The sequence below is a fragment of the Dipodomys ordii genome, unplaced genomic scaffold (genome assembly GCF_000151885.1).
Source record: "Dipodomys ordii isolate 6190 unplaced genomic scaffold, Dord_2.0 Scaffold13, whole genome shotgun sequence".
Taxonomy (NCBI): domain Eukaryota; kingdom Metazoa; phylum Chordata; class Mammalia; order Rodentia; family Heteromyidae; genus Dipodomys; species Dipodomys ordii.
Window position 1 is genome coordinate 10,176,080 of NW_012267229.1, and position 11,934 is coordinate 10,188,013.

The 11,934-nt window shown below is 42.0% G+C and overlaps 1 protein-coding gene across 2 annotated transcripts in view; it reads right to left on the reverse strand.

The window, feature by feature from the left end:
• Pank2 (pantothenate kinase 2) overlaps positions 1–11,934 on the reverse strand; it is a 29,279-nt gene that overhangs the window by 5,047 nt on the left and 12,298 nt on the right. For both annotated transcript variants that reach the window (XR_001174833.1, XM_013010896.1), the window contains exons 3-6: positions 10,372–10,625; positions 7,901–8,077; positions 3,307–3,430; positions 1,160–1,285 (exon numbers count right to left, since the gene is read on the reverse strand). Coding sequence is in view for 1 of the 2 variants with exons in the window: in XM_013010896.1 (XP_012866350.1) it covers positions 1,160–1,285; positions 3,307–3,430; positions 7,901–8,077; positions 10,372–10,625 (681 nt within the window). In the remaining variant the exon portion in view is untranslated. The remainder of the gene's footprint in view (positions 1–1,159; positions 1,286–3,306; positions 3,431–7,900; positions 8,078–10,371; positions 10,626–11,934) is intronic.

Below are 11,934 nucleotides of genomic sequence, written 5' to 3' on the forward strand. Positions count from 1 at the left end.
GGGGGGAGTAGTGAACGGTGGCTCAAGGAGCAGAATAATGATAGGCTTAAGCAAAAAAAGCTCAGGTACAACACCTACACCCTCACCTAAGTTCAAGCTCCAAGACTGGCACACAAAAAAAGGCATTAAAAATATAGCGATATATAAATCAAAGCATTTTCTTAGCCTGGCTCACACCTGCAATCCTAGCTAACTCAGGAGGCTGAAATCTGAGAGTCATGGTTCAAAGCCAGCCCCGGCACAAAAATCTTATTTCTAATGAACTACTTTAAAAAAAAAAAGCTGGAAGTTAGCTTCTTGGCTCAAGTAGTAGAACACTAGCCTTTTTTTTTTTTTTTGGCGGGGGGGTCCAGTAGTGGGGCCTGAACTCTGGGCCTGGGCACTTTTCCTCAGCTCTTCAGCTCAAGGCTAGCGCTCTACCACTTGAGCCACAGCACCCCTTCCAGCTTTTTTCTTTTTGCTTATGTAGTGCTAAGGAATCGAACCCAGGGCCTCATGCATGCAAGGCAAGCATTCTACCACTGAGCCACCTTCCCAGCCCTAGAACACTAGCCTTGAATACAAAGAGGCTCTTTTTTTTTTTTTGGTAGTGTGGGGCACTCAGGGCCTGGGCACTGTCCTTGATCTCTTTTGCTCAAGGCTAGCACTCTACCACCTTGAGCCACAGCTCCACTTCCAATTTTTTGGGGGTTAATTGGAAATAAGAGTGTCATGGAGACATTTCTGCCAAGGCTGGCAGGTATGAGCCACTAGGTGCCCAGCCAAGAAAATGTCTTGATTTATATTCCTCTCTCTCTCTATATATATATATATATGGTTGTTTGGTTTTTTTTGGGGGGGGTCCGGTGGTGGGGCCTGAGCTCTGGGCCTGTACACTGTCCCTCAGCTCTTCAGCTCAAGGCTAATGCTCTACCACTTGAGCCACAGCGCCACTTCCGGCTTTTTTTTTCTGCTTATGTGATGCTGAGGAATCGAACCCAGGGCCTCATGCATGCAAAGCAAGCGCTCTACCACTGAGCCACCTTCCCAGCCCTATTTCTCTATATTTTTAAAGCTAAACCTCACCATTACAAAACAAGTACTGCAGAGCCCAGCTGTCACAACAATATAAACTGTGCCCTCTGTGTATATGACAATCACCAGAAACAATCCCACTTACCTCATGTTCTGAAAAAAGTGCTTTCAACTGTCCCTTGGACCAATAATCCAAAGCATATGCCAAAAGCCGCATGGCGATCGTATTAACTCTCAAGAAATTTCCAACAAATACCACCTGGTTAATATTCTAAGCACATCAAAAAAGAGCAGTTAGTTTCATTCTTAATTCTTTTCATAGAACCTACACAACACAGCACTATAGTTTTTAGTAGTGATTTGACTGCTAATCAAATTTAATCCAATTGGTTCAAGGCTAATGAAATTTGATCCCCAAACATCTATGGACCCACTACATGTATGCTCAAAACTGTCATTAAAAAAAACCCACATGGGCTGGGAAGGTGGCTCAGTGGTAGAGCACTTGCCTTGCATGCTCAAGGCCCTGGGTTCGATTCCTCAGCACCACATAAGAAAAAAGCCGGAAATGGCTCTGTGGCTCAAGTGGTAGAGTGCTAGCCTTCAAGCTGAAGAGCTGAGGGACAGGGCCCAGGCCCAGAGTTCAGGCCCCACGACCAGACCCAAAAAATAAATAAAAATTTTTAAAAAAAATAAAAAAAATACACATTTGTATTAAACATGACAAATAAAAACTGCTAAATAAAAATGGCATATAGGTAGGTTTACAAAAAAGACTGCAGTTCAAACAAGAAAAGTGCCACAAACGGACACTTTTTCACTAGTGATTGAAATTTTAGACCTAATAAATTAACAAAACAAAAAAAAACATGAAATTCCATCCCCAACATTAAATAATAAAATTTATCCACTCATTAATGCTAGACATAATATTAATGGGTGCAGCCTGTGCACCAAAAGTCACAGCAATTTGTACCAAGATTCATAATCTAGGCCACACTGAACAATCAGAAGTCTAACAAAAAAAAAAGTAAGTCACAAAACAGCTTCACACACTTAAAACTATGTGTTGAACAGTTATAGCTGGTGCCCAAATGCTCAACTCTATGGGAATAATTTTAACAACCACAACAACAAAAATGATCAAATAAGTAGCCATGAAATACATAGTATTGGGCTGGAAAGGTGGCTCAGTGGTAGAGCGCTTGCCTTGCATGCATAAGGCCCTGGGTTCGATTCCTCAGCACCACATAAGCAGAAAAAAAAAGCCGGAAGTGGCATTGTGGCTCAAGTGGTAGAGCGCTAGCCTTGAGCTGAAGAGCTGAGGGACAGCGCCTAAGCCCAGAGTTCAGGCCTCACGACCGGACCAAAAAAAAAGAAATATATAGTATTTTTTAAGTGAAACTATACAACAGTATGTACCATCACCTAAAATGTCTTAAAATATGTCAATGAATAGTAGTATTCAAATGAATTATCAGTTATGTGATCCCCTAGTATCTTTGATAAAAGACAAAGCCCTGGGTTCAATTCCTCAGCACCACATAAGCAGGAAATGCTGGAAGTGGCACTGTGGCTCAAGTGGTAGAGCACAAGCTTTGAGCAGAAGAGCTGAGGGACAGCGCCCAGGCCCAGAATTCAGGCCCCATAACCAAAAAAAAAGACAAATCCTTTTGAGCTTTCCTTTTAAGCCACATTTCCATATAAACTATTTAAAGAATAATGTTTAAACTAGATGTATAAATAGGGAAAAAGCCACTAAGCTGCACCTTCTGGATCCTAGATCCTCTCTCCCTCAGTGCAGCCCATTCTTGGTTCTTTCATAGCCCTGTACAATGCTGCTTGACCCAAATGCTACAAGGCAGCACTGTAAAGAAGCTGAAAGCACAAAGATAGCTCTGCTGAGATGGAGGGCAGCCAGGGCAGGCCTTCCTCTGCCTGCTCAGTCTTCTCCCAGCTCCAGTGACTTCCTGTAGATTCCTTCCCAGGGCTCTACAGCTCCAGGTGGGCATGCGTCTAGAATCAGCATTGTTATCCATCATCAAACCCACCCCCATCACTGCCCTACCTTCCTCCACTTTCTCCCAACAGAGGTCATTTTACCTCTACATTAACAGTATTTATCTTTAGTTAAGTGAAAAAAAGAAATAAAGATTACTTTGTACTCGAAGAGTTTTAACTTTACACTAATTCAAAGTTCACCCCACTAAGGCACTAACTACATTAAGGTGAGGCCCACTTAGGAATTTCAGCATTTTCTCAGAGCAACAGAAGAAAGCTATGCCCCCTTACTTCATTAAGGGCACACATCCTTGCTATAGAGCCAATGTTGTTGGTGATAGTGATCAAAGTCGCTCGGGCAAGATCCTCCTTACTGACAGCCTCTCTCTTCTCCTTGCTCATCATGTTTCCAAAGCTGTGGAAAAAAATAGTCCATTGCTAAACCAAAAGCAACACAGCCCAACAGAAATTTCTGACATAAAACTGACTTTTAGGGCAACACTGTTCAAATCCTCCAACTTTTTATACGGATGGATTCACTGCCCAATGAGAACTCAGCTTCAAATAGAAGTGTTCTAATTGAGCAGCTTTTCTGGTGGCTTCTACTGAATTCCAAATGATACCAGCTAGTCCTGCATTCAGTCCCAGATCTACTGGAATCTACACTGCCCTTCCTGCCAACACAGCCAATTCAGAAGAAACCTCTATTGGCAATTCACTCCAACTGAACAGCTGTTCCACAAAAGTGAGCACCTTCACATCTGCAAAACTGCTTTAGTAGAGCAAAGCAAAGCATAGACAGACAGCCTCCAGAACGAGTTACTTGTTTCAGATTTCCACAGCAGATAAAGTACTTCAAATTTCACCAGCAGAATTGTTTTAATAAATTACCAGAAAAAAATCTCATCCAGGGGCTGGGAAGGTCGCTCAGTGGTAGAGTGTTTGCCTTGCATGCGTGAGGCCCAGGGTTCGATTCCTCAGTGCCACATAAACAGAAAAAGCTGGAAGTGGCGCTGTGGCTCAAGTGGTAGAGCACCAGCCTTGAGCTGAGGGACAGTGCCAGACCCAGAGTTCAAAAAAAAAAAAATCTCACCCAGTCAGAAAAAAAATGCTAAAATGAGCAAATGTTGCAAAAATAGAAAATAGATACTCAAGTACCAAAATTAAAAAGCAAATACATATACATGAATGCCTTTCCTACTATCCCCTATGGCATATCCCTTGTTGTCACTGTACTTGATTTTGGTACCCTACATCTTATATATACATATGCCTAATCTGGGGAGGGGAAGGGGAATAGCAAAACTCTAACAAAGCTGAAACAAGGACATAGGACCCATTGCAACAAGGATACCCACAGGCAGGGGGCCGGGGGGGAGGGAGATTGTGGGACAACAACAAGAAAGGGAAGGGGTAACAATGATTGACAAGTAATATACTCATTCCCTTACTCATGTAACTATAATCCCTCTGTACAGCATCTTTACAATAAAATTAAATAGTTGTCATGAATAGTTTTTTGCTACAGACTATGTCCTCCAACTATTTGTTTTCTTTGTCTTTACTTGAATTTATTTCAAATGCAACATTAAAATTCTATAAAGAATGTATAGTTTCTGCACTGTACAACAACTCAAATGGTTCTCTGAAGCAAAAACAAAAACAAAAAAACACATGCTCCAATGTACAAAAAAAAAATTGTACTCAACAATCTCAAAATAAAATTAAGAAAACAATTCCAAGCTAGGCATGATGGTGCACACCTGCAATTCCAGCACTTGAGAGACTGAGGCAGGAAGATCACAAGTTTAAGGCCAATCTGACCTACATATGAAGATCCTGTCTCAAAAAACAAAAGAAAACAATTCCATGTTCAATAGCATCAATGGAAATAAAATACTTAGGAATGTTTCTAACCAAAGAAGTCTTTAACTCAGCCACATGCTGGAGGCTCACACTTGTAATCCTTGCTACTCAGAGAAGCAAGGCTGAGGCTTGAAGATCAAGTTTTAAAACCAGCATGGGCAGAAAAATCCCAGAGACTCTTTATGTCCAATTAACCAGTAAAAAGTCAGAAGTGGCTTAGGCTCAAATGGTAGAGGGCCAGCCTTGAGAGAAAAAAAGTCAAATGAAAGTACCAAAAACAAAACAAAAAGTCTTCAACAAATGGTGCTTGGACAACTAGAGAGCCACATTCTAAAGAAGGAATTTGGACCTCTACTTTGTATCATACATAAAAATTAACTCAAAATGAAACTTAATTCAAATTTGAAAATAAAGAGCTAAAAAAAATGTTTTTGGCAGTACAAGGAGTTGGACTCAAAGCCTTAAATTTAGGTAGGCATTAAACTCCCCAGTCCTTTATTCTTAGTTATTTTTCAGATAGGATATCACATATAATGCCCAGGTGGATCTGGAGTAAAATCCTACTTATGCTTCCCATGGCAGTGAGCACTACTAACTGAGATAAGGGTCTCACTATTTGCCCTAGTTGGCCACTAATTATCTTCCTGATCTCCACCTCTAACCAGTAGCGGGATTACAAGGTCTTACTACATAGCCAAAGCTGACCTAAACTTCAAAATCATTCTGCCTCTGCCTCCACTTCCCTACTGTTAGAATTACAAGCATACACCACCATACTTGGCTTGAAAAAATTTACTGTTCCTGGGCTGGGAATGTAGCTTAGTGGCAGAATGCTTGCCTACCATTAAGGACTTGAAAGACTAAACAAGAGAGGAAAAACCATTTGAAAATGATGTATCTAATAGATGACATTGTCCACAATATGTAAATAACCTTGGCAACTCAATAATAAAAACTAAAAACTAGCATCAGATGTGAATAGATATTTCTCCTAAAGTAACAAGCACAGCCAATAAACACATGCAAAACTTCATCACTAGCCATTAGGCAACCATGAATCAAAACCACAATGAAAGTTGGGCATGGTGGCATATATATGTAACCCCAGTACTTGAAAGGCTGAAGTAGAAAGGCCCTTAGTTTAAGACCAACCTCAGCTACAGGGTGCGCTACACGTCAGCCTTGGAAAATGAAAAGAAGGGGGGCTGGAAATGTGACTTAGTGGTAGAATGCTTGCCTAAAGTGTGAAGCCCTGGGTTCAATTCCTCAGCACCACATAAACAGAAAAGGCCAGAAGTAGTACTGTGGTTCAAGTTGTAGAGTACTAAGCCTTGAGCACAGAGAGGCTCAAGGACAATGTCCAGGCCCTACATTCAAGCCTCAGGATGGACACCAAAATAAATAAATAAATAAATATACATGTAGGGCGCCGGTGCCTCATGCCTGTAATCCTAGCTACTCAGGAGGCTGAAATCTGAGGATCACGGTTCAAAGCCAGCCCAGGCAGGAAAGTCCGTGAGACTCTTATCTCCAATAAAGCACTAGAAAACCAGAAGTGGTACTGTGGCTCATGTGGTAGAGTGTTATCCTTGAGCTGAAAAGCTCAGGGACAGCACCCAGGCCCAGAGTTCAAGCCCCATGACGGACCAAAAAAAAAAAAGAAAGAATATATAGGCTGGGCACCCATGGCTCACGTCTGCAATCCTAGCTACTCAGGATGCTAAGATCTGAGGACTGTAGTTCAAAGCCAGCCCAAGCAGAAAAGTCTGAGACTCATCTCCAACTAACCACCAGAAAACTGGTTCAAAGTGGTAGAATGCTAGCCTTAAGCAAAAGCTCAGAGACAGCACCCAGTCCCTGAGTTCAAGCCTCACAACCAACAACAACAAAAAAAGAGATTATGCTAAGCGATAACAGCCAGGTAGGAAAGATAACATTGCACACTGTATGATACCATTCATATGAAATGCTTAAACCAGGCAAATATAAAAACAGAAATAGATTTGTGTTGGGTAGGGTTAAGGGTGGGGAATTGTATTTGCAAGTAATGGATATAAATATGATTAAGATTTCCTGAAAATTAGTTATGGTGAAGTGGCACTAAATTATATACTTTTTGAACAGGTGACTTTATAGTAAATTATATTTCACTATAAAATATGCTAAGCCGGGCACCGGTGGCTCATGCCTGTAATCCTAGCTACTCAGGAGGCTGAGATCTGAGGATCATGGTTCAAAGCCAGCCCAGGCAAGAAAGTCCGTGAAATCTCCAATAAACCACCAGAAAACCAGAAGTGGCGCTATAGCTCAAGTGGTAGAGCGCTCGCCTTGAGCTGAAGAGCTGAGAGACATCGCTCAGGCCCAGAGTTCAAGCCCCACGACTGACAAAAAAATAAAAATAAAAAATAAAATAAAACATGCTATCCCAGCACTGATGGTTCACACCTGTAATCCTAGCTACTGGAGGAGGCTAAGATTTGGAAGATTGCTATTCGAAGCAGAAAAACCCATGACTGTCTTATCTCCAATTAACCAGCAAAAAGTCAGGCTGAAGGCATGGCTCCATGGTAGAGTGCTAGAGGTGATCAAGAAAGCCAGTGAGGGTCGCAGTATCAGCTCCCGAGCCTGTGCTGTGGCCCTGGCTGGTCAGTGTAGGAACTTTCTCAATAAAGTTGCTTCTTTATTTAAAAAAAAAAAAAAAAGCAAGCCAGTGAGGGGCTGGGAAGGTGTCTCAGTGGTAGAGCACTTGCCTTGCATGCAGGAGGCCCTGGGTTCAATTCCTCAGCACCACATAAGCAAAAAGAAAAAAAGCCAGAAGTGGTGCTGTGGCTCAAGTGATAGAGCACTAGTCTTGAGCTGAAGAGCTGAGGGATAGTGCCCAGGCCCAGAGTTCAGGCCCCACGACCCGACCAAAAAAAAAGCCAATGAGTTCAATCCTTGGTACCAGCACAGGAAACATATGCCTCTTGTTCAGGATTTTATCCCTGCAATTCGTACAACACACATTCTCCCTCCTTACCTTGAAGCCACAGCCCAGCCTGGCAATCCAAACCTTTCATAGTCTCCTCCATAAATGTCCCGTACTAGTTTGTCCACTTTGGTGCTATCTCCACGAGATGCCATTTCAAGAGCTTCTTCAAAAGTGGTACAGCCAGTAAGCAGACAGCAGAGACCAAAAAAAGTTCCTCCTCCAAGACTGTGATTAAAACAAGCAGTGTAGTATTATAACATTGAGGGGAGGGATAATTTGTTTTTTTCCAGTACAGGGTTTGAACTCAGGGCCCAAGCTTGCTCAGCTTTGCTTGGTTGATTGGCACTCTACCACTTGAGCCAAGCTTCCAGCCCTATTTGAGCCAAGCTTCCAGCCCTATTGTGGTATTTTTTAAAAATAGGAACAGGAAGGTGACTGTTTCATTTACAAACCCTGAAACCATATTCATTCATATCAATCCTTACAGCAACCCAGTCATGCACATTAAGATATGTCTTAAGATTTTTTTGAAAACGGTGCCACATATGCACTCAATGTAATGAACATATTCATGTGAGCCAGCAACAAAGTCACAAAATGTAAGGTCCTGCCCATGTTTCCAGTGCAGTCGGTGCCTGCTGAGTGTGAAGCCCCCAGGTGCATATCAGTCAACACACTTGGGGTCATGTTGGCACCTCCTCCCTTTCCCAGTTACTTTAGTTTACTGATGCCACCCACCCACTAGATTCCTCCAATGATATTTGCTGACCAAAACTATTCTAATTCTTTAGCCCAGACCTGTTTTTAAAAAAATCTTGCAGGGCACCAGTGACTCACACCTGGAATCATACTCAGGAGGTTGAGATCTGAAGATCTCATGGTTCAAAACCAGCCCAGGCACAAAAGTCTGTGATACTCTTTATCTCCAATAAACTGGTCAGAAAACCAGAAGTGGCGCTGTGGCTCAAGTGGTAGAGAGCTATCCTTGAGCTGAAGAGCTAGGGACAGCACCCAGGCCCAGAGTTCAAGCCTCATTACACACACACAAAAAAAAAATCTTGCTGATCCCAATCCCCAGTTCCTTATTTCTTCTAGTGTCCTGTAGATCTTGAAGCCAAAACATTCTTTTCACATCTAAGCTTTCCTTTTTAGTCTATCCTCACCCATGTTTTTGTTGTTTGTCAATCAAAGGGCTTGAACTCAGGGCCTAGGTGCTGTCCCTGAGCTCTTTTTACTCAAGGCTACTGCTCTACCACTTTGAACCACAGCGCCACTTCTGGTTTCCTAGTGGTTAATTGAAGATAAGAGTCTCACAGGTACTTTTCTGATCAGTCTAGCTTTGAACCACAATCCTCAGATCCCAGCCTCCTTGGTTAGAATTATAGGCATGATCCACCAGTGCCCAGCCTCACCCATTTTTCTATTGATGGGAACCCTGAACATTTTCACAATTTGAACCATGCCCATCTCAGCCCTTGATGTGTATGTACATGTGAATACATGTATAGACATAAAATCTACAGATTGCAAAGCTAGGACCTTCCCTTCCCTTCTCTTTTAAAAACCTATGTAGGAACTTTAGCTACTTCATATGTGCCATACCAGAGGATAAGAATTACAGAATTAGCCGGGTGCTGGTGGCTCACACCTGTAATCCTAGCTACTCAGGAGGCTGAGATCTGAGGATCGCGGTTCAAAGCCAGCCCAGGCAGGAAAGTCTGTGAGACTCTTTTTTTTTTTTTTTTGCTGGTCATGGGCATTAACTCTGGGCCTGGGCGCTGTCCCTCAGCTCTTTAGCTCAAGGCTAGTGCTCTACCACTAGAGCCACAGCGCCACTTCCGGCTTTTTCTGTTTATGTGGTGCTGAGGAATCGAACCCAGGGCCTCATGCTTGCAAGGCATGCACTCTACCGCTGAGCTACCTTCCCAGCCCTCTGTGAGACTCTTATCTCCAATAAACCACTAGAAAACCGGAAGTGGTGCTATGGCTCACTCAGTAGAGCACTCGCCGTGAGCTGAAGAGCACAGGGACAGCACCCAAGCCCAGAGTTCAAGCCCCATGACCAACAAAAAAAAAAAAAAAAGAATTAAGAATTAATAGTCTAGTGATTCATTTTATGAAGCTACAGTAAAAATTCTAAACAAGAGAGACTGAAGTAGGTCATGAAATCAAAATTTTCAAGAAACATGGGTTTGCAAAACCCAAAAATTTTAACACTTTCACAAAATTTCAACAAAGTATTGAAGATAGTTGTAATATCCAAAAGCTTGGTTAAACAATGATTTCTTAATAAAATACTTTCCTTGGGCTGGGAATGTGCCTTAGTGGTAGAGTACTAGCCTAGCATGCATGAAGCTCTGGGTTTAATTCCTCAGTAATATATAAACAGAAAAGCTAGAAGTGATGCTGTGGCTCAAGTGATAGAATGCCAGCCTTGAGCAAAATTCTCAGGGACAATGCCCAGGCCCTGAGTTTAAGCCTCAGTACTGGCAAAAACAAAAATAAAATAAAATACTTACCTGGTACCTGTGACCCTCTTATAATTATCTTTGGAATATACTGCTAAGATGCTAACCCCTGAGCCAATGTTCACCAGAAGCAGAGGGTATGGATTTTTCAAATTAAATGGTAACTTCTGACATTTTTCAGAATCAGCAGGGTTTTCAAAGTAATAGCATGGTGACCGTCCATTAAATCCAACTGAATCAATGTATAAAATTCCTTTTATTAAGCAATCTAATTCATCCAGTTTGCAAAGCTGAAGATCTCCTATCTGTAATAAAAAACATATTTAGATTTTTTTAATAAGCCTACAAGTATTTTTGAAATTCCATTAAAAAACATCCCCTCTATATTAATAAGCCATAAAAACATATCCACAGATGTACACCATCATGTATGTTTTACAGAACAGTACTGGGGATTATGAAAAGGGGATAGACTGACTAGACAGACACCTGTTTCCACAGAACAAAATAATACACTCCACATGCAAATGACTTTAATAGCTAGAAGAGTCCCAAAATCACAAGTGAGCTCTTAGCAAAAGTCAAGCAGAAAAAAGGATCTCTGCTATCAGGGACAGGATGCAGGCATACAGCTGACACTATAGCTCTAAGAGAGCACCTAATAACAGTAGATAACAGAGCCATGAAGTTTCTAACAACTACCTTCCAAAAGACCATCCTCAAGGCTATGGAGGAATATCAAAAGAAGCCACAAATTATTATTTAACAACCTGAACCCAAAGGACTACAAGTGCCCAACAATATAGGATTTCTCCCTGGGTGCTGATGCCTCACGCCTGTAATCCTAACTCTTTAGGAGCTGAGATCTGATAATCACAGTTCAAAGCCAGCCTGAGGAAGAAAGTCTGTGAGCCTCTTATCTCCAGTTAATCACCAGAAAACCAGAACTGGTACTATGGCTCAAAGTGGTAGAGCACTATCCTTGAGCAACAGAGCTCAGCAACAGCACCAAGGCCCCAATTCAAGCCCCACAACCAACCCAAAAAAAGGCTGCTTACAGTCTTTTGGAGGAGGACAGCTTAGTAGTATCAGAATTCAAACCATTAATCAACTTAATTTCTTTTAAATAATAATTATTGAAACTATGAGGCACAATACACCAATTAGAATGAAGACAATCTATATGTAAATATGTAGATCCTTCTGGGAAGATTCTCAAGACAAGTCATTAATCAAAAGAGCAAGTTTATGCTAGCAAAGGTGGCTCATGCCTATAATGCTAATCAGAAGGCTGAGATCTGAGGATCACAGTTCAAAACTAGGCCTGACAGAAAATCTGACATGTTTTGTTTTTGTTTGGTGCCAGTTCTGGGGTTTGAACTCAGGACCTAGGCACTACCTACCCTTTAAAAACAAAAAGGCAGGGCTGGGAAGGTGGCTCAGTGGTAGAGCACTTGCCTTGCATGCCTGAGGCCCTGGGTTTGATTCCTCAGCACCACATAAGCAAAAAGAAAAAACCCGGAAGTGGCGCTGTGGCTCAAGAGGTAGAGCACTAGCCTTGAGCTGAATTGCTGAGGGACAGCGCCCAGGCCCAGAGTTCAGGCCCTACAACCA